The sequence below is a fragment of the Scyliorhinus torazame genome, chromosome 11, assembly GCF_047496885.1.
Source record: "Scyliorhinus torazame isolate Kashiwa2021f chromosome 11, sScyTor2.1, whole genome shotgun sequence".
Taxonomy (NCBI): domain Eukaryota; kingdom Metazoa; phylum Chordata; class Chondrichthyes; order Carcharhiniformes; family Scyliorhinidae; genus Scyliorhinus; species Scyliorhinus torazame.
The window spans coordinates 656,253-683,255 of NC_092717.1; the positions used below are offsets into that span (position 1 = coordinate 656,253).

At 46.1% G+C, this 27,003-nt stretch overlaps 1 protein-coding gene across 1 annotated transcript in view; it reads left to right on the forward strand.

The window, feature by feature from the left end:
* The window catches only part of avl9 (AVL9 homolog (S. cerevisiase)), a 162,671-nt gene that overhangs the window by 37,758 nt on the left and 97,910 nt on the right, over window positions 1-27,003 (forward strand). The window contains exons 4-5 of the mRNA XM_072466837.1: window positions 2,504-2,575; window positions 12,264-12,353. Coding sequence (XP_072322938.1) covers window positions 2,504-2,575; window positions 12,264-12,353 — 162 coding nt within the window. The remainder of the gene's footprint in view (window positions 1-2,503; window positions 2,576-12,263; window positions 12,354-27,003) is intronic.

Here is a 27,003-nt window from a genome sequence, read left to right on the forward strand (position 1 = left end):
TAGCCATCGACCCGTATCAGCCTTTTGAATCCCGCGGGCCAGATCCGATTCGATAAGCCATTCGTTTCCCTGACCTGGTGGGCCCTTCCTAAAGTTAAGTATTGGCCAGTCGTGGTAGGTTTCGATATAGATAGTAGGATTATTGTGTAAGCATTAATTGTTGTATATAATAAATGACCGTTGATTTCAATCTTACTAAGCGGTGTGCTGACTTATTAATCATAACTCGAGCTTGAACCACATGGCGGTATCAGAAAGATACCTGGCGACTCGTGAGCAAAGGTGACATAATCAGAGGTTCTTTGTTTATGCTGCCTGCTTTCCCAAGGCAGCGGGAGGTGTAGGCAGAGTGAATGGATGGGAGGGAGGTTTGTGTGATGGACTGGGCTGTGTTCGCGCCTCTCTGTAGTTTCTTACGGTCTTGGGCCGAGCAGTTGCCATACCAGGTTGTGATGCAGCCAGATAGGATGCTTTCTATGATGCTGTGGACATGCCGAATTTCCTTAGTTTCCTGAGGATGTATAGGCGCTGTTGTGCTTTGTTGGTTGTTAGCATCGACGTCGGTGGAAAAGGACAGATTGTTGGTGATGTGCACACCTAGGAATTTGAAGTTGTCAACCATCTCCACCTCGGCACCATTGATGCAGACAGAGATGTGTACAATACTTCGCTTCCTGAAGTCAATGACCAGCTCCTTAATTTTGCTGACGTTGAGGGAGAGATTGTTGTTGTTACACCACTCCACTAGATTCTCTATCTCCCCCCTGTACTCTGACTCATCGTTGTTCGAGATCCGACCCACAATAGTAGTGTCATCAGCAAACTTGTAGATGGAGTTGGAGCCAAACTTTGCCACATAGTCGGGTGTGTACAGGGTGTATAGTAGGGGAGTAAGTACGCAGCCTTGCAGGGCCCCGGTATTGAGGACCATCGTGAAGGAGGTGTTGTTTATCCTCACTGATTGTGGTCTATGTCGAGGATCCAGTTGCAGAGGGAGGAACCAAGTCCAATGTTTTGGAGATTTGATATGAGCTTGGCTGGAATTATAGTGTTGAAGGCGGAGCTGGAGTCAACAAATAGGAGTCTGATGTAGGAGTCCTTGTTGTCGAGATATTCCAGGGATTAGTGTAGGGCCATGGAGATGGTGTCTGCTGTGGATCGATTGTGGCGGAATGCGAATTGCAGTGGATCAAGGCATTCTGGGATTATGGAGTTAATGTGTCTCATGACCAACCTCTTGAAGCACTTCATCATGATAGATGTCAAGGCCACCAGACGGTAGTCCTTGAGTCACGCTGCCTGGTACTTTTTTGGCACTGGTATGATGGTGGTCTTGAAGCAGGTGGCAACTTCGGAATAGAGTAGGAGAGAGTTTGAAGGTGTCTGGGAACAAGCTTGACAGTTGGTCCACGCATAAAATGAGAATTCTGGAGCTTTTGCCTGTACCTGCAAGGAATCCTTTTAATGCCTGAAAGTTGCCTTGCTGAGTTACATGTGATGTAAACGTCCTGTCCAAATGCGTTGATTGTGGCTGTTATTCTGCCATTTAATGTTGATAACTAAAAGGTGTCATCTTTTAAAGTTGATTCAGGCCAAAGTCGAGGAGTGGCTGTATTCTCTAAACAGGAAAGTAGATACAGGTCATGCCGGATGTGTCTGACTGGACAACCACCAGACAAAGTTACTCACACAGGGTTCGGTCAATTGCTCCACGATTATGCGTCATTTTGTAGTCTGACTGACTGGTCAACTTTGAATTCGGACCAAATCAACAATGGAACTCGAGTATTTTACTTCAGCCTTAATTTTGTCTGTGTGTGTGTGTGTGCGCGCGCGCGCGTGTGTCAAACCCCCCCCCCCCCCCCCCCCCCGCTTGTTCGGTCACCCCACTTGCATGCTTTGTCGCTCCCCCTCCTCCTCCCCCCCCCCCCCCCCCGCTCGGTGAAGCCCCCCCCTCCCCGCTTGCTTGCTCAGTTGCCGCCCCCACCCCACCCGCTGGGTTCCCCCCCCTCCCCCCCCCCGCTTGTTCGGTCACCCCACTTGCATGCTTTGTCGCTCCCCCCCTCCTTCACACCCCCCCGCTCGCTTGTTCGGTGAAGCCCCCCCTCCCCACTTGCTTGCTCAGTTGCCGCCCCCACCCCACCCACTGGGTTCCCCCACCCCCGCTTGTTCGGTCACCCCACTTGCATGCTTTGTCGCTCCCCCTCCTCCCCCCGCTCGCTTGCTCGGTGAAGCCCCCCTACCCACTTGCTTGCTCAGTTGCCGCCCCCACGCCACCCGCTGGGTCGTCGTCCCCGCTCTCCCCCCCCCCCACCCCCCCCCATTGGGTTGGCCCCAGCTCGCCCGGAAACAACCACCCCCCCCCCCCCCCCCCCCAGTCAGCCCGCCGCACCCCTTGCCAGTGTCGGGCTAATCTTTTGTTCTATGGAATCTCCACAAAGCTATGCCATTGAGTGTGTTTTCATAAAGTCTCTAATTTTAACAAACTTGTTCTTAACTTCAGGCCCTAAAGGTTAGGCAGGCCGATGTCACACGAGAAACTGTTCAGAAGAGTGTATGTGTGCTCAGTAGGCTGGTAAGTGGAATGACCTTTCTCAAATATATTTCAAAATCAGCAGCCTTATTTTACATATTAATTTATGTCAAATGCTGCAAAGTACGATTACATAACTAGTTGTTAGGCCTACAGGGATGCTGTTCTCAGCTGATGGTGTGGATATGTATAATAAGTTGCCTATTCCATATCTTCCCTTGCACCAATCTACATCAAATTAATAGCTTGCTGTAGAGTTGTGATTGGAAATCTTCTACTTTGGCAAAATCTAGATGCAAACATGTATTTCCTGCCCAATGTTTTAAGCCGATATGTAGTAATTTCAACTTTGACAGTGATAATGGAGAGATATATCAGTCTTGGAAATTTGTGGGCCATGTTTGGAAATGATTGAGGGTGAGGTTACAAATGAGCCTATACTTTTGAATAAGAGTAGTTGAATTTTGAGGAAACGTTAAAATTATAAAGAGCAATACAGCCCAGGAACAGGCCCTTCTGCCCTCCAAGCCTGTACCGGTCATGATACCACTCTTGACCAAAACCCTCAGCACTTCCTAGTGCCATATCCCTCTATACCCATCCTATCCATATATTTGTCAAGATGCCTTTTGAACGCCGTTATTGTATCTGCTTCCACAACCTCCCCTGGCAACACATTCCAGGCACTCACCACCCTCTGTGTATAAAAAAAAAAAAAAAAAACTGCCTCGCATATCTTCTCCAAACTTTGCCCCACGGACCTTAAACCTATGCCCCCAGGTGACTGACCTCTCCATCCTGGGAAAGTGTGCCTGCCCATCCACTCTATCCATGCCCCTCATAACCTTGTAGACCTCTATCAGGTCACACCTCAACCTCCATCATTCTAATGAAAACAGTCCGAGACTATTCCGCCTCTGCGCATAGCTAACACCCTCCAGACCAGGCAACATCCTGGTAAACCTCCTCTGCACCCTCTCCAAAGCCTCCACATCCTCTGGTAGTGTGCCGACCAATATTCCAAATGCAGCCTGAATTAAAGGGAACACTACTTTTTCCTCAAAGTTCTAACTGTAAGATAACAAATTCTACTAATTTTACAAACAAGGACCATATTTAAACCTGTAGCTGAATGTTGGATTAAATAGATTAATAAAGGCATTAAAAAAAAAAACACTAAAGAGGTTATTTCTAAAGGGAGAGAATTGAAAAGCAATGAAAGTAGCCAAGCTTGTATATAATCTTGCCTGAGCCAAGCTTTACTACTGAGGACAGCTTTGTTCTGCATACTATAAAAAGTACATAGAGGAGAAGCTGCTAAAATGATTTAAACAAATGGCACTAAAATGCAGAGGCTATATCTATCAGGAAAGATTGAATAGGCTGGGGTACTTTTCTCGGGTAAAGACCCAGTTGAAGTCTTTAAGCTTGCAAAATGGTAGACATAGCTTGTGGGTGGGTAGACCACAATTACAGGCCATTAAATGATCGTCAATAATACATTTATTCAAGGACAGGCTAGAATGTGGAACTGAGCTACCACAGGAGTGGTGAGGGAGATGATTTAGATGTTTTGAAGAGGAATTTCGATAAACACATTATGGACAAATAATTAAAAGGGTATGGTAACGGGATAAATTAAAGAAGAGTGGGGACATGCTCAGGTGGAATGTAAACTCCAACATGGACCTATTGGATCGAATGTTTTGTACTGTGCCATACATAGGAACAGATGAACATCTGAATTAGGTGCAGGAGTTGGTCATTCTGCCCTTTGGGCCTGCTCTGCAATTCAGTAGATCATGGCTGAACTGATTGTAGCCTCAACTCCACATTACCAGCTATCCTCGATAACCTTGATTTAGTTGACTTCCGGTGGCGGCCATGGAGTAAACGGTCGCACATTCAGCAGCTCTCGCCCTTGGTGTTTTTTTTAATGGGTTTAAGCCGGATTTTTGAGAGAATTTCTCAACATAAGTTGATCGAAGTGAGTGGAAAAGGAGGTGACCCTCTATTTATGGAATCCTGTCCAAATAAGAGTCGAAAAAGGAGAAACCAAAAGATGAGTGAAAGCAAGAATCAGAGGTCATCGAGCTCAGTGGTAACAAGACAAAGCGTGTCCACGCCAGCTCACTGGTCGATGGAGCAATGGGGCGAGTACCTGGATGAGAAGTTCGCCCGGCATCGCAAGGACTGCACAGAAGGTGTAACCCAGATGAGAGCCTCGATTAAGGAGGTGGTTGACCGGGTGGAGGAGAAAATAACGACCCAGAGGCAGGAGATTCTAAAGATGCAGGAGCTGGCGACTGAACGAGAGGAGGAGTCCACTGCAATGGCTTTGGAAATTAGCATTCTACAAGACAGCCAGAAACGACTGCGAGATAAAGTAGAAGACTTGGAGAACCGGTCTTGCAGGCAAAATATCCGAATCGTCGGGCTGCCAGAGGGGAAGGAGGGATCAGGTGCGGGAGCGTATGTGGGGAAGATGTTGCAGGAGATGGTCAGGGCTGATGTGTTTGACAAGCCGCTGGAGGTGGACCAGGCGCACAGGGTGCTCGTACGTACGCCCCAGGGTCGTGAGCCCCCGAGGGCCATGGTGGTGAGGCTACATCGATTCCTCGACAAGTAGTGTATCATGAAGTGGGCCAGGCAGACGAAACGGCACATGTGGGAAGAATCAGAGATCCGGGTGCACCAAGACTGGGGACCAGAACTCACAAAGAGGAGAGCAAGTTTCAACAAAGTTAAGGCGGCCCTGTTTGAGAAAGACATTAAATTCAGACTGTTATACCCAGCGCATCTTTGGGTGACCTACGAGAACCGGGAGCTGCACTTCAATTCTCTGGACGAGGTGGTTACTTTCATGAAAGGTAATAATCTGGCTAAAGGACTTTTAAATTCTAACTGTGGTGGGCTGCGTTTGGGGGATGGGATAGAGTGGCGGGGAGCAGAGTAAAATGGTCCTGTGTTTTGCTTTATCTTGTTTAAAATTTCAGTCTTTGAATTCTGAGAGTTAAGTTGCCATGTTCGGGAAGAAAAGGTTTTGGTGTTTCATTTTTAAAACAAATATTTTTTTTCTCTCTTTCTTTTCTCTCTTCTTGTGTAATTTGATTTTGATTTATTGCTTTATGTACTGGGTTACAGAGGGAAGAACAGAGGGGGGTACTGCTGACGGGTAAGGGACAATTAGGAGACTGGAGATGGAGATCAGATGGCGGTCGCTGCCGAGGGGCGGATCAAGTGAGGTGTGGAACACGGGCTAGGAGCTGGCCTAGGAAAGGTTATGGTTGACCGACAGGGGAGGGGGCACAAGCCCCCCCGACCAGACTGGTTACATGGAATGTTCGTGGACTGAACGGGCCAGTAAAGAACAGAGAGCTCGTGTGTTCGCACATCTGAGACAGTTAAAAGCGGACGTGGCTATGTTACAGGAGACGCACTTGAAGCTAGGAGACCAAATTAGATTATAGAAGGGATGGGTCGGGCAAGTGTTTTATTCAGGACTGGACTTTAAAACAAGGGGGGTGGCTATCCTGATTAATAAAAGGGTGACATTCGAGGTGGGGAGGATAGAGATAGATCCGGGAGGCAGATTTATTATGGTTAGCTGGAAGCTAGAGGGAATGGCAGTGGTGCTGGTGAATATATATGCCCCAAACTGGGATGATGTTGTGTTTATCAGGAAGGTGCTGGGGAAGAACCCAGACCTTGACTCTCATCGGCTGATCGTGGTGGATGACTTTAATACGGTCCTGGACCCGAGGTTGGACCGGTCGAGTGATAGGTTGGGGAAGCTATCAGCAATGGCAAAGGAACTGCGGGGGTTCATGGAGCGCATGGGAGGGGTGGATCCATGGAGATTTGAGAGACCAAGGAGCAGGGAATATTCATTCTACTTCCATGTACATAAGGCGTACTCCAGGATAGATTTCTTTGTGCTAGACAAAACAGGGGTTGCGGACACTGAGTACTCCGCAATTGTGGTTTCAGATCATGCACCACACTGGATAGACCTACGGGCAGACACTGGAATGTCCCAGCGCCCACAGTGGAGATGAGATACAGGGCGGTTAGCGGATGAGGAGATCTGTGAGTGAGTGAGCGAGGCCATTCAGGGGGACATAAAGATCAATGACACGGGAGAGACTGTGGCTGGGGTGGTCTGGGAGGCACTGAAAGTGGTCATTCGAGGGGAATGTATTTCGATTCGAGCCCACAGAGATAAAAACTGAGCGGTCGGAGCTGGACAGGTTGGTAGGAGAAATTTTACAGGTGGACAGGAGATACTCGGAGTCTCCAAATGAGGAGCTCCTGAAGGAGCGTCAGAGACTATAAATGGAGTTTGGGCTCCTTTCCACAGGAAAGACAGAGGGTCGGCTGAGGAGGGTAAAAGGGGCAATATATGAACATGGGGAGAAAGCGAGCAGGATGCTGGCACATCAGCTGAGGAAACAGGAGGCAGTGAGAGAAATTGGGAAAATAAAGGATTTGAGGGGGAAGACGGTGACGGACCCGGGGGCGGAGAATGAAGTGTTCCGGGAATTTTATAGCCAGCTATACGAGTCTGAACCCCCCGGTTAGGGAGGAGGGCATGAATCAATTCCTGGGGAGGCTAGATTTCCCGAAGGTAAATGAGGAGCTGGTGGAGGCCCTGGGGGGCCCAATTGAGCTTGGGGAGGTGACAGAGGAACTGGGGGCGATGCAATCGGGTAAAGCCGTGGGACCTGATGGGTTCCCAGTGGAATTTTACAAGAAGTTCTCTGGGTTACTGGGGCCGCTCCTAACGTTATCACAGGCATCAATTTCTCTCATTCTGAAGCGTGACAAGGATCCGGAGAGCTGTGGATCGTACAGGCCAATCTCCCTCTTGAATGTAGATGCCAAATTATTGGCAAAGATCCTGGCCACTCGAATAGAGGATTGTATCCTGGAGATAATTGGGGAGGATCAGGCGGGATTTGTAAAGGGCAGGCATCTGACATCCAACATTAGACGGCTTCTTAATCATAGAATCATAGAATTTACAGTGCAGAAGGAGGCCATTCGGCCCATCGAGTCTGCACCGGCTCTTGGAAAGAGCACCCCACCCAAGGTCAACACCTCCACCCTATCCCCATAACCCAGTAACCCCACCCAACACTAAGGGCAATTTTGGACACTAAGGGCAATTTAGCATGGCCAATCCACCTAACCTTCACATCTTTGGACTGTGGGAGGAAACCGGAGCACCCGGAGGAAACCTACGCACACACGGGGAGGATATGCAGACTCTGCACAGACAGTGACCCAAGCCAGAATCGAACCTGGGACCCTGGAGCTGTTAAGCAATTGTGCTAACCACCATGCTACCGTGCTGCCCTAAATGTAATAATGTAGTTATGATGCCAGCGGAGGGGCCGAGGCTGAGGTGGTAGTTGCCATGGACGGGGAGAAGGCTTTTGACCGAGTGGAGTGGAAGTATCTATGGGATATTTTAGGCAGGTTTGGGTTTGGGCAGGGATTTGTGGAGTGCGTCAGTCTAGTGCACCAGGCCCCGGTGGCAAATGTAAGAACTAACCGAGTTCGGTCAGAATACTTTAGTCTTTGTCGGGGGACAAGGCAGGGATGCCCGCTCTCCCCATTACTGTTTACCATGGCCATAGAACTCTTAGCAATGGCTCTGAGAGCAGCGATTACCTGGAGGGGTATAGTGAGGGGGGAGGGGATGGAACACAGGGTCTCTCTCTGTGCGGACAATTTGTTGCTTTATGTCACGGACCCGGTGGGGGGAATGACCAAAATCATGGCGGTATTAGGAGAATTTGGGCGATTTTCAGGCTATAAGTTAAATATGGGAAAAAGCAAGATGTTTGTGATCCAGGCACGGGGGCAGGAAAGAAGGCTGAAGGAGCTACCTTTTAAAGTGGTTGGGAAGAGTTTTAGGTATCTGGGGATTCAAGTCGCCAAGGATTGGGGGCAGCTTCACAAGTTAAATTGAGACGGGATTTTTGTAGATGGGACATGCTCCCAATGACGCTGGTGGGAAGGGTTCAGACGGTGAAGGTGACGGTCCTTCCGAGACTGCTTTTCTTTTTTCAGTGTCTCCTGATTTTTGTCCCAAAGACTTTTTTCAGAAGTATGAATGTGGCAATATAGAGGTTTATATGGGCGGGTTAAACCCCTAGAGTAAAGAGGACACTCTTGGAACGGGTCCGTGGGTAAGGGGGATTGGCTATCCGGAGCTTTATTAACTATTACTGGGCTAGGGCAACATGGTGGCGCAGTGGGTTAGCTCTGCTGCCTCACAGCGGCGAGGTCCCAGGTTCAATCCCAGCTATGGGTCACTGTCCATGTGGAGTTTGCACATTCTTCCCGTGTTTGCGTGGGTTTTGCCCCCACAACCCAAAAATGTGTATGCTAGGTGGATTGGACACGCTAAATTGCCCCTTAATTGGAAAAAATTAATTGATTTGATTTGATTTATTATTGTCACATGTATTAGTATACAGTGAAAAGTATTGTTTCTTGCATGCTGTACAAACAATGCACACCGTACATAAGAAAGGAAGGGGAGACTGCAGAATATAATGTTACAGTTCTAGCAAGGTGTAGAGAAAAGATCAACTTAATACAAGGTAGGTCCATTCAAAAGTCTGATGGCAGTAGGGAAGAAGCTGTTCTTGAGTCGGTTGGGTACACTAAACTTTTTTTAAAAACTATTACTGGGCTGCCAACATATCGATGGTCTGGTAGTGGGGGAGGGGTCGGTCTGGGAGCAGATGGAAGCAGCATCCTGCAAAGGTACGAGCTTGGTTGGAGGCTTTACTGATGGCACCCCTGCCGTTCTCGCTGCCTCGGTACTCCACATGTCCTTTGGGGTGGCAGCCCTGAGGGTATGGGGGCAGCATATGAAACTGGAGGGGGCTTCAGTGTGGTCACCGATCTGTGACAATCACCGGTTTGTCCCGGGGGGGGGGGGGGGGGGGGGGGGGGCCTGGATGGGGGCTTTAAGGTATGGCAGTGGGCAGAGATTGAGAGGTTTGGGGATCTATTCATCCAGGGGGGCTTTCCGACCGTGGAGCCATTAGAGGAGGAGGTTGATTTGCCGGGTGGCAACTGGTTTCGGTATCTTCAAGTGCGGGGCTTTGTACGGCGACAGGTCCCAAGCTTTCCTCGCCTCCCCCTGAGGAGACTATGGAATAAAGTGCTGTCAAAAACAGGGATTGGAGGTGGGAAAGTTTCGGACATATTCAGGGAATTGTTAGAGTGGGAAGGGACCCCTATCATAGAGGTGAAGAGGAAGTGGGAAGAGGAGTTGGGAGGAGAGCTGGAAACTGAATGTGGAAAAAGCCTTGAAAAGGATAAATGCATCCTCGTCCTGTGCTAGACTCAGCTTGATTCAGTTCAAGGTAGTCCACAGGGCCCACATGGTGGTAGCTCGGATGAGTAGGTTCTTCGAGGAGGTGGAGGACCGATGTGGGCGGTGTGGGGGTAGCCCAGCCAACCATGTTCAAATGTTTTGGGCATGTCCGAAACTGAGGGAATTCTGGCAGGGATTTGCACGTGTTATGTCGGAAGTCCTGGAAGGTAGGGTAACTCCGAGTCGAGAATTAGCAATATTTGGGATGTCGGAAGATCCGGGGGCAAAGTGGGGGTAGGGAGGCCGATATCCTGGCCTTCTCCCTGGTGGCCCGGAGACGGATCTTGCTGAGATGGAGGGACTCGGAGCCCCCAAAATAAGGAGTGTGGGTCAGCGATATGGTAGGGTTTCTCAGTCTGGAGAAAATCAAGATCGCTCTGAGAGGATCAATACAGGGATTCACCCGGAGGTGGCGGCCGTTCATCGATCTCTTTAACAAAAACTGAACGTCAGCAGTAAGGGGGGAAAGGGAAAAAGTGGAAGGTAGGAAAATAGGAGGCATGGTAATGTTAAATAAGGACAGGGAATTTAGTATATGGGTAATTGGGGATAGGGCAGGCAAAGTGGTTTACTTGGTTTATTTTAGGGGGTATTTTGTGCATCGACCTGCGCGGTTGTTTTAGAAATGTCAATATGTTAAATTGTGAAAATTACAAATGTTTCAATAAAATATTTTCTAAAAAAAAAAAGAACGGAGCTGGGCCGGTTACAATGGGCTACTTTCAAAACAGAACTGGGCCGGACAGTCAAGGTATATTCCCTTAAAAGGGACAGATAGGGAAAACAAATCCAGAGTTCCCTGAATGAAAAAGGAGATAGAAATTAAGATTAGGAAGAAAAGGTGTGTTTATGACAGGTGTCAAGTAGAAAATACTGTTGAGAAGCAAGAGGAATACAGAACATTCAGAGGGAAAAGCTCATTAGGATTATGAGAAAAGACTGGCAGCCAACACAAAGGTCATTAGGCTTATACATAGTAAAATAGTGGTAAAAAGAGGAGTACAGCTGGTTAGGGACCAGAAAGGGAATTTACACATGGAGATAGGAGGTATCGCTGAGGTATTGAATTAATTTTGCATCCATCTTTACCAAGGAGGTAGATGCTACCCGGGCCGTGGAGACGAACGAGGAAACTCTTTCCCTAGAAGGATTCAAAATTGATAAAGGTGAAGTACATAAACTGTATTTTAAGTACTGTGGGTACTTAAAATTGACAAGGCGCCAGGATTGGATGATACACATCCAAAGTTATTGAAGGAAGTGAGAATGGAAATTGCCGGGGCTTTGGCCATAATCTTCCAGTCTTCTGTAGACTCGGGTTGGTGCCAGAGGACTGCAGCATTGCAAATGTTACACCCTTATTCAAAAAAGCTTGTAGGATAGCCCCAGCAATTGCACACCAATGAATTTAACATCAGTGGTGGGCAAGCTTCTAGAAACCATTATTTGGGATAGATAGTGGCCACATGGGTTGTTTAGGAGGGACAGCATGGATTTCTAAAGGAGAAATAGAGTTTAACTCACTTGCTGGAGTCTTTTGAAGAGGTATCGGGTTCAGTGAAGGTAATGCAGTTGATGTGGTGCGCATGCACTTTCAGAAGGCATTCAATACAGTGTGATACAACATATTGTGAGAAACATGAAATAAAAAAGGACAGTAGCAACGGGCAGGCAATGGTCAGTGTATTATCACTGGACTAGTAATCCAGAGACCCAGGGTAATGCTCTGGGAACCTGGGTTTGAATCCCACCCTGGCAGGTCATGTAATTTAAATTCAATCAAAAATTCTGTAATAAGAATCTGATGCTTGGGTGACACAGTGGTTAGCACTTCTGCCTCGCGGTGCCGAGCACCCAGGTTCGATCCTGGCCCCGGGTCACTGTCCGTGTGGGGTTTGCACATTCTCCCTGTGTCTGCGTGGGTCTCACCCCCACAACCCAAAGATGTGCAGGGTAGGTGGATTGGCCATGCTAAATTGCCTCTTAATTGGAAAAAATAAAATGGAAAAAATTAATCTGATGCTGACCATGAAACAATTGTTGTAAAAACCCATCTGGTTCATTAATGCCTTTTAGGGAAGGAAATCTGTTGCCCTTACCTGGTCTGGCGTACATGTGACTCCAGACTCTCAGCAACGTGGTTTATTCTTTATGCTCTGAAATGGTGTAGCAAGCCACTAAATTATATCAAACTTGGCATTTGTGTTTTTTTAGGATAGGAACATGGTAGAAATTGCTATGTTTAACTGCTGTTCTTATTTTTTGAATAACTATTTCATACTTCACTGCTGAAACGGCGGTAATATTCTTTGTTGCAATTTCTTCCAATAGCCACTTTATGGTTTGCTTCAAGCAAAATTGCAGCTCATCACACATGCTTACTTTGAGGAGAAAGATTTTTCGCAGATTTCTATCCTAAAGGTGAGGATTATTGTGCTTCTGTTTACATAGACTTTATCAATGAAAACATTAAAACAAATTGCAATGCTCTACATTTGCATCTCCCAAACCTACTTTCCATTCCCCTTACCTCATCAAACATTTGGGCTCTATCAACAGATCAACAATCACAGCCTCCCACACACGTCCCACCAGGATTTCCATTCATTATTGGACAAGACGCAGGTCGTTTACAACTTTATTGTGAATGATCACTTGGCCTGAGTAGAAACTTGGCTCAGCATGCCCCTCCCTGAAACCTACTTACCAAACTGTTCTTCCCACCTTCCATCTACCCACGCAGACTGCCGTAAAGATGGATTGGCCTTCTCATCAAATCACATCCTGGTCTCACTGCATGTCCTCAGACTTTTCTTTTCTCTAGTGATTGCACATTGTCTCACATACCTCTGCATTCTATTAAGCTTTCATTCCCTGCCACCCTGAACCCCAACCCACGTTTCTCACTAAGGCAAACTTGTCCAACCTTATAGTGTGGGGATGGGAAGCAGTACATTTCAATTTTTCCAAAACACTAGGGGGCCAATGAGTAAAATTTGAAAGGATGAGATTTTGCACAACATTAAACGTGAATTCAAAAATTGTGCACACGCACTCGCCGTCCTCACCCCGCCCTCACTCGCCGCCCTTGCCCCACCACACCCGTACCCGCTGGCCCTACCGCACCCCCCAGCCGCTGGCCCTACCGCACCCCCCAGCCGCTGGCCCTACCGCAGCCCCCAGCCGCTGACCCTACCGAACCCGCCAGCCGCTGGCCCAACCGCACCTCCCAGTCGCTGGCCCAACCGCACCTCCCAGTCGCTGGCCCCACCGCAGCCCCCAGCCGCTGGCCCCACCGCAGCCCCCAGCCGCTGGCCCCACCGCACCCCCCAGCCGCTGACCCTACCGAACCCCCCAGCCGCTGACCTTACCGCACCCCTCAGCCGCTGGCCCTACCAAACCCCCCAGCCGCTGGCCCTACCAAACCCTCCAGCCGCTGACCTTATCGCACTTGGAGATGCAGCTCCTGTAAAAAGATCACCTCTGCTTCAAACTCCTCGGCTGCGCAAAATCCCAATACCTCTTAATTGACCCGTTTAACCCACGGACGTTCCATGTTGCAATTCTTACCGGAGCCTTACGCCTCCCCTCCCCTATACCGTCCGCCATCATCCCCCTCCTGCTCTGCCTCCTCTAATACCACCTTAAATGGGGCCCATCCAAGACGGTCCCCCTCTCCATCCTTGACCACGCACAGCCTGCAACTCTGTCACGCCACAATCCAACCCCCACCCCCCCAAGGCCTGGCCACCTCTCACGGCCTCCTCCCCCACCTCACCTCTGTTCACCAGTATTATCTGCCAGCGTGGCAGCTCCTGCTTGAACGCCCCCCCCCCCCCCCCCCACACACCCCTCTGTCCCGTCCCCCATCAGCTCCCCCTTCGCCTGTGAAAATGGACCCCCTACCCACCTGAATGCCCCTTAACTAGCAACCCCACCCAACATACACACCCCTTACCCATAAAGAAAAAACACCCACATCGCAAATTGCCCCCTCCAAAAAGAAAAACACCACAGGAGTGGGGGAGTTGGTGCTTACCCCCTTACAAATCTATACCTCCCCCCCCCAAAAAAAATCCCCTTCACCGTCCGGCAGTACTCTCCCTCTACACCACCTGCGCCACTTTCCTGCTGGAGCTACCCCACTAATGGATTTAAATCGCCCAAACCAACACCTTTGAGCCGGAGCTGCCCTGTGTGTGACCACTCACTCCATGGCCGCCACCGGAAGTCCTCCCTGTCTTCTTTTAACAGCAGGGAGTACATTTTATTTAGTCCTGGTGATTTATACACTATCAAAGATAAAAATCCCTTTAACGCTCCCTCTTCTCTCTCCCCATGTTTCTTACATTCAATATTTTGCACTCTAACCACAATGTTTGCAAGGCCCTCCGCTTTCGTGAAGACCAGCACAAACTATTCATTAAGACTCACACCCACACCTTCTGCCTCGACACATCGGTTACCCTTTTGGTCTTTTATGAGCCCTTTTTATCCTCTTACTTTCCATATTGATAAAACCTCTTTGGGCTCTCCTTGATTTTATTTGCTAATATTCTCTCATGCACTCTTTGCTTACCTAATTTTCTTCTTAATTTTCCCTCTACCCTCTATTTACTCCTTTCTGCTTTCTGCAGCGTTGAGTTCTTGGTGCCTGGCGCAATCTTTCATTTATTTGCCTTATTACGCCCTATATGCTCCTTGACAGCCAGCGGACTCTAGATCTCACCCTTTTTCTTTGTGCGATCATGTTTACTCTGATCCCCTTGAATGACCCTCTTTGACTGCTGTTCTGCTCCAATGCTGATTTACCTTCAAACATCTGTTTCCAGTTCACTTTTGCTGAATTAATTCTCAGCCTAGTAATATTTGCCTGGCCCAATTTAGAATTTTAACTTGTTCTATCTTGTCCTCTTCCATAATTATGTTAATACGGACTAAATTATGATCAATGCCACCAAAATGCTGTCCTACTGCCACTACTTCCACCTGCCCAGCTTAGTTCCTAAAACTCAGTCCAGTACTGTGGTCTTTTTATATAAATGATGTGGGGATACCGGCGTTGGACTGGGATGCGTACACAAGAAGTCTTACAACACCAGGTTAAAGTCGAAAAGGTTTGTTTCGAATCACTAGCTTTCAGAGCACAGCTCCATCATCAGGTGAGTGAAGAGGTGGGTTCCACAAACACATATATAGACAAAGTCAATGATGCAAGATGATACTTTGAATGTGAGTCTTTGCAGGTAATGAAGTCTTTACAGACGGAATGACTGGAGAGAAGGGTAATCACAGGTTAAAGAGGTGTGAATTGTGTTATGGGTGAGGCGTTTTTAAAATCCCAAAATGTATCATGGAGTTCAACCAACCTCCCCCTTTGATGTATTTGTTGCTTTTCCCAGCACACGACTTGTTTCCTAGGGGTGGGATTACAATTATGGACACGTGGGTTTTTAAACACAAAACACTGTTTATTCCATGAACTCAACTTGACATCTTAAATAAACATTGGATCTCTTAACACACCTTACTGCAAAGATAACTCTGAAAATATTGCAACAGTAAATAATTCCTCAAAATGTTCCTTCAAACTTCTAAGAGACTTAACAGCTTTAAACAGAATCACATCAGGTTAAAGGCTTTACTATTATGAGTGTAAATCACCCAAATGATCCAGAGATAGTCTTTCATGGCAGAGATCCAGCTCACTGCAAACACAGACACTGCCAAGCTCTTTTTAAACTGCAAAACTAAAATGCAAAATGGCTGATCTAAAGCCCAGCTCCACCCACACTCTGACATCACTGCATTTTCTGAAAGGTACATTGTGTAAACATCCATTTCTTAAAGGCACTCTCACATGACACCTCCCCCCAAGAAAAAATAAACCATCAACTGCAAGATGGTTTCATTTTTCATTTTTGCACTATTCACTAAGGAATGTACACAGTCAATATACCTTTTCGTTTTAAAAGAAAACAACACACGCAAACAGGTATAAAAATAGTCAATTTTTCTTTGTTGTTCTTCCTCCAACCGAAAACCTTCTCAATTGATCACATTCGTGACAAAGCATCGGCTATCACATTTTCCCGTCCTGCCACATGTACTATTTTTAAATGAAATGGCTGTAACAATAAACTCCAGCGAAACAGCCTTGCATTGGTATTCCGGAATCGCTCCAAAAATGTCAAAGGATTATGATCCGTATATATATATATATATAATGGTGTCAGATGGATTGCTGGTCACATAAATGTGAAAATGTTGCAAAGCCAGCACCAAAGTCAAAGTCTCCTTCTCAATCGTCGAATACTTTTTCTGGTGAGAATTCAATTTCTTTGAAATATAACCAACAGGCCGCTCTACCCCTTTGTCGTCGTCTTGTAGAAACAACGCACCTGCGCCCACATCACTCGCATCAACAGCCACTTTGAAGGATTTGGTATAATTTGGGATGACTAACACAGGAGCAGTGGTTAACACAGCTTTCAGGCCGTCAAATGCCTGTTGACACTCCGCTGTCCACTGGAATTTGTTACGCTTCTTGAGCAAGTCCGTCAGTGGAGCGACCACACTGCTAACATTTGGTACAAATTTCCGGTAAAATCCACTCATACCAAGAAATCGCATTATTTCCCGTCGTGTTGAGGGTATCGGAAACTCCCCAATAGCTTTTGTTTTCACATCCCGTGGGCCCAGTCAACCCTGTCCAATTGTATGGCTAAGGAAAGTGACTTGGGCTTTTCCAAATTCAGTTTTGGCTAGGTTTATCACCAAACCCGCCTACTGAAGTCAATCGAATAACTCCCTCAGATGTTTTAAATGTTCTTTCCATGTCTGGCTGAAAACTACCAGATCGTCGATGTATACCGCACAATTAGGTAATCCCGAAACAACTGTATTAGTTAACCGTTGAAATGTTGCTGGGGCGTTTTTCATGCCAAATGGCATAACTTTGAACTGGTATATACCATCTGGAGTCACAAAAGCTGAAATCTCCTTCGCCCTTTCAGATAAAGGTACTTGCCAGTAACCTTTCAGTAAATCCAATTTGGAAATAAGAGCGGATTGTCCCACTTTCTCAATGCAATCCTCCAAACGTGGGATAGGATAAGAGTCCCTTCTTGTAACTGCATTCACCTTTCGAGAGTCCACACACAACCGTTGGGTAACATCTGGTTTAGGTACCAGCACTATGGGTGAGCTCCATTGGCTGCAACCCACTTCAATTATGCCGTTCTTCAGCATACTCTCAATCTCTCTGTTAACCTGTGCCAATTTTAAAGGATTAAGTCTATATGGCAGTTGTTTGATAGGAACAGCATTTCCTACATCTACATCGTGTATAGCCATTTTAGTACTTCCCAATTTATCTCTACAAACTTGCCCATGTGATATCACTAACTCTTTCAGGTCAGTTTGTTTTTCCTCTGGAAGGTAACTTAACAATTCATCCCAATTTTTAAGAACATCCTCATTTTCCAATTTAATTTGAGATATGTCAAATTCACAGTCATCTGGATTTGGTTCATCACTTTGAGTTAGAATCATTAAAACCTCCTTTTTCTCTCCTTCCCTTTCAAAGTACCTTTTAAGCATATTCACATGACACACTCGGTGAGTCTTCCTTTTATCTGGTGTTTTTACCACATAATTCACCTCACTTAATTTCCTTTCAATCTGATACGGTCCACAAAACCTAGCTTTTAAAGGCTCCCCTGCCACTGGTAACAACACTAGAACTTTATCCCCACTGGCAAAAGTACGAACTTTGGATTTCTTTTCCGCTACCCGTTTCATCACATTTTGTGCAACTTTCAAATGTTGTCTAGCCAATCCACCTGCTCTATTTAATCGTTCCCTAAAATTTGACACGTAATCCAATAGTGTAATTTCCGATTTCTCACCCACCAATTTTTCCTCAAATCAATTTAAGTGGTCCTCTTAGCTCATGACCAAAAATTAGTTCAAAAGGACTAAATTTGGTAGACTCATTAGGTGCATCCCTAATTGCAAACAATGCAAATGGAATTTGTTTATCCCACTCCTCTGGATAATCTTGACAATACGCCCTCAACATTGTCTTTAATGTCTGATGCCACCTTTCTAACGCTCCCTGCGATTCTGGATGGTATGCAGTTGATTTAAATTGTTTTATTCCTAAGCTATCCATAACTTCTTTGAATAACTTTGAAGTAAAATTTGATCCTTGATCCGATTGAATTTCTGTGGGTTGTCCATATCTAGTAAAGAATTTAAGTAACTCCTCCACAATCCTTTTAGCTGTAATATTACGTACTGGAATGGCCTCTGGAAACCTAATAGACAAATCCATTATAGTCAAAAGATATTGATTCCCACTTTTTGTTTCAGGAAGCGGTCCTACACAGTCAATTATGACCCTCGTAAAAGGTTCCTCAAATGCTGGAATGGGTATTAAGGGCGCTGGTTTTATCACTGCTTGAGGTTTCCCTATCACTTGACATGTGTGACATGAATGACAAAATTTTACTACATCTTTATGTAGTCCAGGCCAATAAATATGTTTCTGAATTTTAGCTTGAGTTTTCCTTATTCCCAAATGACCTCCCACTGGTACCTCATGTGCAACTCGCAACACCTCCTTTCTATACCCTACCGGCAATACTACTTGATGAACTTCTGCCTACTTTTCATCTGCCTGCATATGTACAGGTCTCCATTTTCTCATCAAGACATAATTTTTACGGTAATAACACTCTGGTATACTCCCCGATTCCTCTTCCTCATATGCTTTCTGATATATCCGTTTTATTTCTACAACTTTCTGTTGTAAGTCCGCCAATTTTCCTGAACTAAAAATATCCGCCTCATCCTCCACCTGTTCTTGTTCTTTTTCAACCATCTGATCAAAAATCGTTTCTGATAATTGCATTTCAACTTCATCTTCACTCTTTGATTTCTCCTCTTGTTTAAACCTGTGACTTTGCGACCTTGTTGCTACACAATCCGGAAAAATCCCAGGATATTTGTCCTTCAACCCTTTAGTTGTCTGATTTTCCACCGGCTTATCAACCACAGTAGGCATCACTCCCACCTGCGATCCAGCAATATCATTATCCAAGATAAACTGTATTCCTGGACAAGATAGTTTATCTATTACTCCTACTACCACTTCACCACTCTTCACTGGACTTTCCAACCTTACCTTATATAATGGAACGCTACTCCTCTCACCCTGAGTTCCACATATCACCACCTTTTCTGGCAACATTCTTCCCAAGCTACATAATTCCTCATCTCTTACCATTAAAGAATGACTAGCCCCTGTATCTCTTACAATTGTGACTTCTTTACCTGCTCCTCCTGATACACATGAGTAAACTTTACTGTTGCTAACTTTGGTTGGCTATTAATTCGTTGCCCGTTGGGTCTTTACTGAATTTGCTCTGTTTCTATAACCTTTGCTCAAGAGTCGCCAGGTATCTTTATGATACCGCCACGAGGTTCAAGTTCAAGTACTGATCAATAACTCAACGCATCAATTAGTAAGATTCAAATCAAAACACATTTATTATACACAGTAAATCACTACTCATGCATAAACTCTACTTTCTAGACTATCTCTATCACTAAAAGGCCTATACTTAGCTTCGGAACTGGCCCACCAGGTCAGGGGAACAAATGGCCTTTTGTTCGATTCTGAGTCTGCAGGATTCAAAAGCTGGTATGGACTGGTAGCTAGGAGCGCCTATCTCGTAGCGTGCGTTGACTGGAGACTTACTTGGTTGTTGCGACAGCTAGGCAGGTCACTGTCCAGGGTTGGTTCGCGTCGCTGAGAGACCCTACCAAGAACCCTGATGTGAACTTGGGGGCTCTACTTTATAGTCCCCAGGGGTTTCGCGCCGTTCAGGGCGGACCCTATATCTGGTTCCAAGTGATTGGACTACGTTCCGATCACCTGGATCGATTTCTCCAATACTGGAGCCGTTCCCTGATCGCTGGGCGGTCCCTGAGTGTCCGTTGTCCTTCCTTTGTCTTGGCTCCTGCTGGCGCCGAGGAGCCTGGCTTGACCTTGTTTTACTAAATGTTTCTAATTGTTCCCGGGGATCGCTCATCAGTATGCAGATGGCTGTGAGTTTCAGTGCTGTCTGGGCTTCTGCAAGTTCTAATACACAGGATTTCTGCACTTGCTAGTTTTTGCCTGTGTTGGCTGAATTTCCCTGTAGTCTTTGCGGACCTCCATTTTAAGTCGGGAAGTGGCCAACCCAGGTGGCTACATTACCCACACAAGTAAATTCTTTAAATACATCTGGCACCTTCTAAACAATTACTTCTTGAACAGGCTGTACAATCATTTGCACCTCCTTCGCTTCCCTTGGGCTTTCCTTTACCTCTCTAACAAACTGTCTTATCCTGTTTTACCACATCAGCCTTCCCAGTGCTTTTCTTCAACCACCAACACTGTGACTTTACATGGCCTAGTTTATTACAGTGAAAACATTTGAAACTTTTCATTTCTTTTCCACCCTCCTGGATTTTCTTTTTTAATCTGAAGTAAACTCTCTTTATTGTCTCCCCTCAGATCACCTTTACCTTTACCACTTGAGTATTTCTCATGTCCCCAGTTTCTATCCCTCACCGGCTGAAACTGATGTTGGAAACCAATCTTTGATTTATGAACTAATTCATAATCACCTGCCATTTCCGCTGCTAATCTCGCAGTTTTAACCCTCTGTTCTTCCACATGAGTTCTCACTACATCAGGAATTGAATTTTTTAACTCCTCCAAAAGTATAATTTCTCTGAGAGCTTCATACGTTTGGTCTATTTTCAAAGCCCTTATCCATCTATCAAAATTACTCTTGTTTGAGCCTTTCAAACTCCATGTATGGTTGACCAAATTCTTTCCTTAAATTTCAAAACCTTTGTCTGTAAGCTTCAGGCACAAGCTCATATGCACTTAAGATGGATTTCTTCACCACCTCATACGCTCCAGATACCTCCTCCGGTAGTGATGCAAACACTTCACTAGCCCTACCTACCAGCTTTGTTTGAATCAGTAATACCCACATGTCCTGTGGCCATTGCATTTGTTTAGCTACCTTCTCAAATGAAATGAAAAAGGCTTCTACCTCCTTCTTGTCAAACCCTGGCAATGCTTGGACATATTTAAATAGATGCACACCACGTCGTCGACTATGACGCTCTGTCTCATTATCCTCTTCCATCTCCTCCAACTGTACGTGTCCCTTTGCGTCTGCCAATTTTAACTGATTTTCATGTTACAGAGCCGTTTTCCGAAGTTCAAACTCTCTCTCCTTTTCTTTTTCCTCTCTATCTCTTTCGTATTCAAGCCGCTTTAATTCTTTCTCATGTTCCATTTGTTTAATTTGCAACTGAATTTTTGCCATTTCCCATGAGTCAAACTCTTATCTCAGGCAACTTTAAATGCTTAACCACTGCCATAATTACCTCATCTTTTCACATTTTGTCAGGTAATGTTAACTGCAATGTTTTTGCCAGACCCAATAGTCTGCTTTTCGTCTCTGTCCGTAAAGTACTGCATGTGGCAGTCTCCACCCCCAAAAACTTCTGAGCCTCTGAAAGAGCCATTGTCCACAACACACTCCCCACTTAAACCAAAATACCACACCATAAAAGCAACAATCCTTCACTGTCTTTAAGTTCACAAAAGCCAATCCAATAGATAGATTTTTATCCCGGACGAGCCCCCAATTGTTATGGGCGAGGCGTTTTCAGAACCCCAAAATGTATCATGGAGTTCAACCAACCTCCCCCTTTAATGTTTTTGTTGCTTTTCCTAGCACACGGCTTGTCCCCTAGGGGTGGGATTACAATTATGGACACGTGGGTTTTTCCAACACAAAACACTGTTTATTCCATGAACTCAACTTAACATCTTAAATAAACATTGGATCTCTTAACACCCCTTATTTCAAAGATAACTCTGAAAATATTGCAACAGTAAATAATTCCTCAAAATGTTCCTTCAAACTTCTAAGAGACTTAACAGCTTTAAACAGAATCACATCAGATTAAAAGCTTTACTTTTATGAGTTTAAATCACCCAAATGATCCAGAGATAGTCTTTCATGGCAGAGATCCAGCTCACTGCAAACACAGACACTGCCAAGCTCTTTTTAAACTGCAAAGCTAAAATGCAAAATGGCTGATCTAAAGCCCAGCTCCACCCACACTCTGATATCACTGCATTTTCTGAAAGGTACATTGCGTAAACATCCATTTCTTAAAGGCACTCTCACATGACAATTGTCTCAAGCCAGGACAGTTGGTATGATTTTGCAAGCCCAGGCCAGATGGTGGGGAGTGAATGTAATGCAACATGAATCCAAGGTCCACGTTGAGGCCGTACTCCTGAGTGCAGAACTTGGCTAAGAGTTTCTGCTCGGCGATTCTGTGTTGTGCGCGTCTGGGTAAACTCAGCAGGTCTGGTAGCATCTGTGGAGAAATACACAGTTGACGTTTCGAGTCCATTTGACTCATCTTCAGGCTGTGGTCTCTCTTGTTGCACTTGCTACAGACTGGCCAAAAACATTCTGAATGCATCTCAATAATTCTGTTCCCCCATTCCTGTCACACTAAAATTATTCCAGTTAATACGGGTGGATAAAATCCCCTCCTATTCTCATTGCCCCTCTGAGATTTGCATACATATTTGTTTTTCTATGTTCATCTGACCATTTGGGGGGTCAGTCGTACACTAGTCTGACAGCCTCTTTTTTGCGACTTATCTCAAAGCACATGGCCTCAATTGATGATCCTTCTGACATATCATCTCTCCTCACAGCTGTAATTGTTTCTTGGACCAAAATTGCCACCTTCCCATCCATTTTTATCCCCATCTGAAAACCCTGTAACCAGAAGTGGTGAGCTGCCATTCTTTGCCCCCTTTGAGCCATGTTTCTGTAATTGCTGTGGTATCATTCTGTCATATTTATATCTGTGGCCTCAGCTAGTCTGTTTTATTTGCTATAGAAATTTTGAAAAAATAGGAGCAAGCAAAGGCCATTCGGTCCTTCGAACCCGCTCCGCCATTCATTATGATCATCGCTGATCACCCAACTCAATAGCCTAATCCCGCTTTCCTCCATATCTTTTGATCCCCTTCGCCTTAAGTGCTATATCGTTTTTTAAATAAATTTAGAGTACCCAATTATTTTTTTCCCAATTAAGGTGCAATTTAGCATGGCCAATCCACCTACTCTGCACATCTTTGGGTTGTGAGGGTGAAACCCACACAGACATGGAGAGAATCTGCAAACTCCACACGGACTGTGACCTAGGGCCGGGATTCGAACCCGGGTCTTCAGCGCCGTAGTCCCAGTGCTAACCACTGTGCCACGTGCTGCCCTTCTAAGTGCTATATCAACTGCTTTTTGGAACCATACAATGTTTCAGACTCACTACTTCCTGTGGTAACGAATTCCACAGGCTCTCCACGCCCTGGGTGAAGAAATTTCTCCTCAGTCCTGTCCTAAATGGCTTAACCTGTATCCTCAGACTGTGCCCCCTGATTCTGGACACACCCACCATCGGGAACATCCTTCTTGCATTAACCCTGTCCAGTCCTGTTAGAATGTTATAGGTTTCTATGCGATACCCCCTCATTCTACTGAACTCCAGCAAATTCAATCCTAACCGACTCAATCTCTCCTGGTACATCAGTTCTGCCATCCCTGGAATCAGTCTGGGAAACCTTCCCTGCACTCCCTCGAGAGCAAGAACATCCTTCCTCAGAGAAGGAGACCAAAACTGCCCACAATATTCCAATACTCCTTACATTTATGTCCTTGAGCACTACCAAACTCTTTTTATTATTTTCTAACCTTTGTTTCCTCTGCCTACCAGACTCATTCACTAATTTTCTTCATTCCATCTCCATTTCTGAATTCATCCTCCGGTTTCCCTCCCCCTTTAAACACTGCCCTAAAGGTTAGCAAACCTCCTGGCAAGGATATTTGCCCTGGCTCCTGAGGTGCATACCATCTGACATGAACAGTTCTCATCTTCTCCAGAAACAGTTTAATGCCCCTGGAATCTAAGGCCTGCCCCACTGCACCATCTTCCTGCCAAGCATTCTTCTGCTTTAGCCTGTTGTTTTTATGCACACTAGCATGTAGCACTGGGAGTAATCCAGAGATTGCTACCTTTAACATCCTGCTTTTTAATGTCTTTCCTAACTCCTTAAACCCTGCCCGCAGGACTTCATCCATTTTTCTAACCATGTTGTTAGTAGCAATATGGACCATGACCGTTGGTTTATTCACCCTCCCCCTCCAGAATGTTCTGCAGCCACTCAATTAGGTCTGTGACCTAAGGAGGCAACATATCATCCTGTAATCATATCTGCAGCTGCAAAAACGCTTGTTTACTCCCCTAACTATAGAATCCTCGCTCACTCTTGCTTCCTTTTACCCTTGTACAGCTGAGCCACACGTGGTTCCATTGCTCCAGATGCGCCTCCCAAGTGAATCGTTACCCTCATCAGTATTCAGAACTGAATGTTGGTTTTCGGAGTGGGGTGCTCTCAGGACACTCCTGTACTTACCTGCCTTTTTGTTTTTGATTGTCCCCTCTCTGCCAGTGCATAGTCTTAAGATGCACTGTGACCAAATCTATAAATGTGCAATCTATGAAACTCTCAACCTCACGGATGCAACAGCAGCTACTGCTCAAGTTCTGAAACCCAGAGCTCAGTCTTTCGCAACTGATGACACTTCCTGCGCAAATGGTTATCCAGGACATGGGAAGTGTCCTGGAGTTCCCACATAGAACCGGATGTACACTCTTTAAGTTGGAGCAACCCTGCCATTTCTTTATTTATTAACAAATAATCTTGTTATTGCTAATAAAATTTACTACAGGTAGTAAACAGTGCCAATATGAATAAAACTTTATCAATAATATCAAACTTTACTACAATTAATAAAGCTTACCAATACTGATAAAATCTACTAATATTTAGTGCTTCTGTCATACCGCTGATTTAGACATCCATCACCAGATCTGGGAGGATGACATCAAGCACTATCAGTTTTCATTTCCCTTTGTCAAAATCATTCACTAGTCCTGGAGTATGTTATGCTTCTTTTCTTTCCTACCATCCATCATCTCACACCTGTATGCCTTGCCTCTTCCATCCTTAACTCCACCAAAAAGCCACTTCCGGTGGCGGTGATGTGCTGAGTAGACGCACATCAGATGGCTCTTCTCCAGACCAGAACCAAATCCAGCAGAGGGCAGTAGAGCGGAGCCGCTGATTGGTGTTGCAAGGGAAATTTGCATACCTCCGTCGTGGTCACCCTAATTTGAAGGTGGTTTGTGGAGGAGCTGTTGGCAAGTTACACTTAAACCTGAAACACTTCTTCAGTGTTTCCCTCCCTACCCCCTCCTCTAACCAAAAAAAAACAACCGCTGTAAAGATCAAGAGGAAGGCTCGAGATCAGGTAGAAGGAGAAAGAAGTTGAACCGTGACGCCACAGCCTGCAGGTAAGGGATTGGCTGGTGACTGGTAAGTAGTTTTTCTTTTATTTTCCCTCAGGTGTTATCGTGCAGGGCGCAGAGGTTGCTGAGTGAGTGCTTGCTGAGAAGGGGCGTGAATAACAGGTAAGCTCTTTCTTTTTCTTTTTTTTATCTAGGGGGATGGCAGGGAAGGCAGTGCAATGTTCCTCCTGCAGAATGCTTGAGGTGAGGGATGCCGACAGTGTCCCTGCTGATTTCATCTGTGGGAACTGCACCCAACTCCAGCTCCTCAGAAACCTGTTAGGGAGCTGGAGCTGGATGAACTTCGGATCATTCGGGAGGCAGAGGTGGTCAAAGATAGAAGCTTCAGGGATGTAGTTACTCCGAAGAATCAAGATAGATGGGTGACGGTGAGAGGGGCTGGGAGGAAGCAGTCAGAACAGGGATTCCCTGTGGTCGTTCCCCTTAGTAACAAGTATACCGCTTTGGATACTGTTGGGGGAGGGGACTTACCAGGGGTAAGCCATGGGGTGCAGGTCTCTGGCACAGAGTCTGTCCCTGTTGCTCAGAAGGGAAGGGGGACGAGGAGTAGAGCATTAGTCATTGGAGACTCCATAGTTAGGGGGATAGATAGGAGATTCTGTGGGAACGAGAGAGACTCGCGGTTGGTGTGTTGCCTCCCAGGTGCCAGGGTGCGTGATGTCTCGGATCGTGTTTTCGGGATCCTTAAGGGGGAGGGGGAGCAGCCCCAATGCGTGGTCCACATAGGTACCAACGACATAGGTAGGAAAAGGGATAGGGATGTCAGGCAGGAATTCAGGGAGCTAGGGTGGAAACCTAGATCTAGGACAAACAGAGTTATTATCTCTGGGTTGTTACCCGTGCCACGTGCCAGCGAGATGAGGAATAGGGAAAGAGAGGAGTTGAACGCGTGGCTACAGGGATGGTGCAGGAGGGAGGGTTTCAGATTTCTGGATAACTGGGGCTCATTCTGGGGTCGGTGGGACCTCTACAAATGGGATGGTCTACACCTGGACCAGAGGGGTACCAATATCCTGGGGGGGAAATTTGCTAATGCTCTTCGGGAGGGTTTAAACTAGTTCAGCAGGGGCTTGGGAACCTGAATTGTAGCTCCAGTATACAGGAGGTTGAGAGTAGTGAGGTCATGAGTAAGGTTTTAAAGTTGCAGGAGTGTACCGGCAGGCAGGAAGGTGGTTTAAAGTGTGTCTTCTTCAATGCCAGGAGCATCCGGAATAAGGTGGGTGAACTTGCGGCATGGGTTAGTACCTGGGACTTCGATGTTGTGGCCATTTCGGAGACATGGATAGAGCAGGGACAGGAATGGTTGTTGCAGGTGCCGGGGTTCAGATATTTCAGTAAGCTCAGGGACGGTGGTAAAAGAGGGGGAGGGGTGTCATTGTTAGTCAAGGACAGTATTACGGTGGCAGAAAGGACGTTTGATGAGGACTCGTCAATTGAGGTAGTATGGGCTGAGGTCAGAAACAGGAAAGGAGAGGTCACCCTGTTAGGGGCTTTCTATAGGCCTCCGAAAAGTTCCAGAGATGTAGAGGAAAGGATTGCA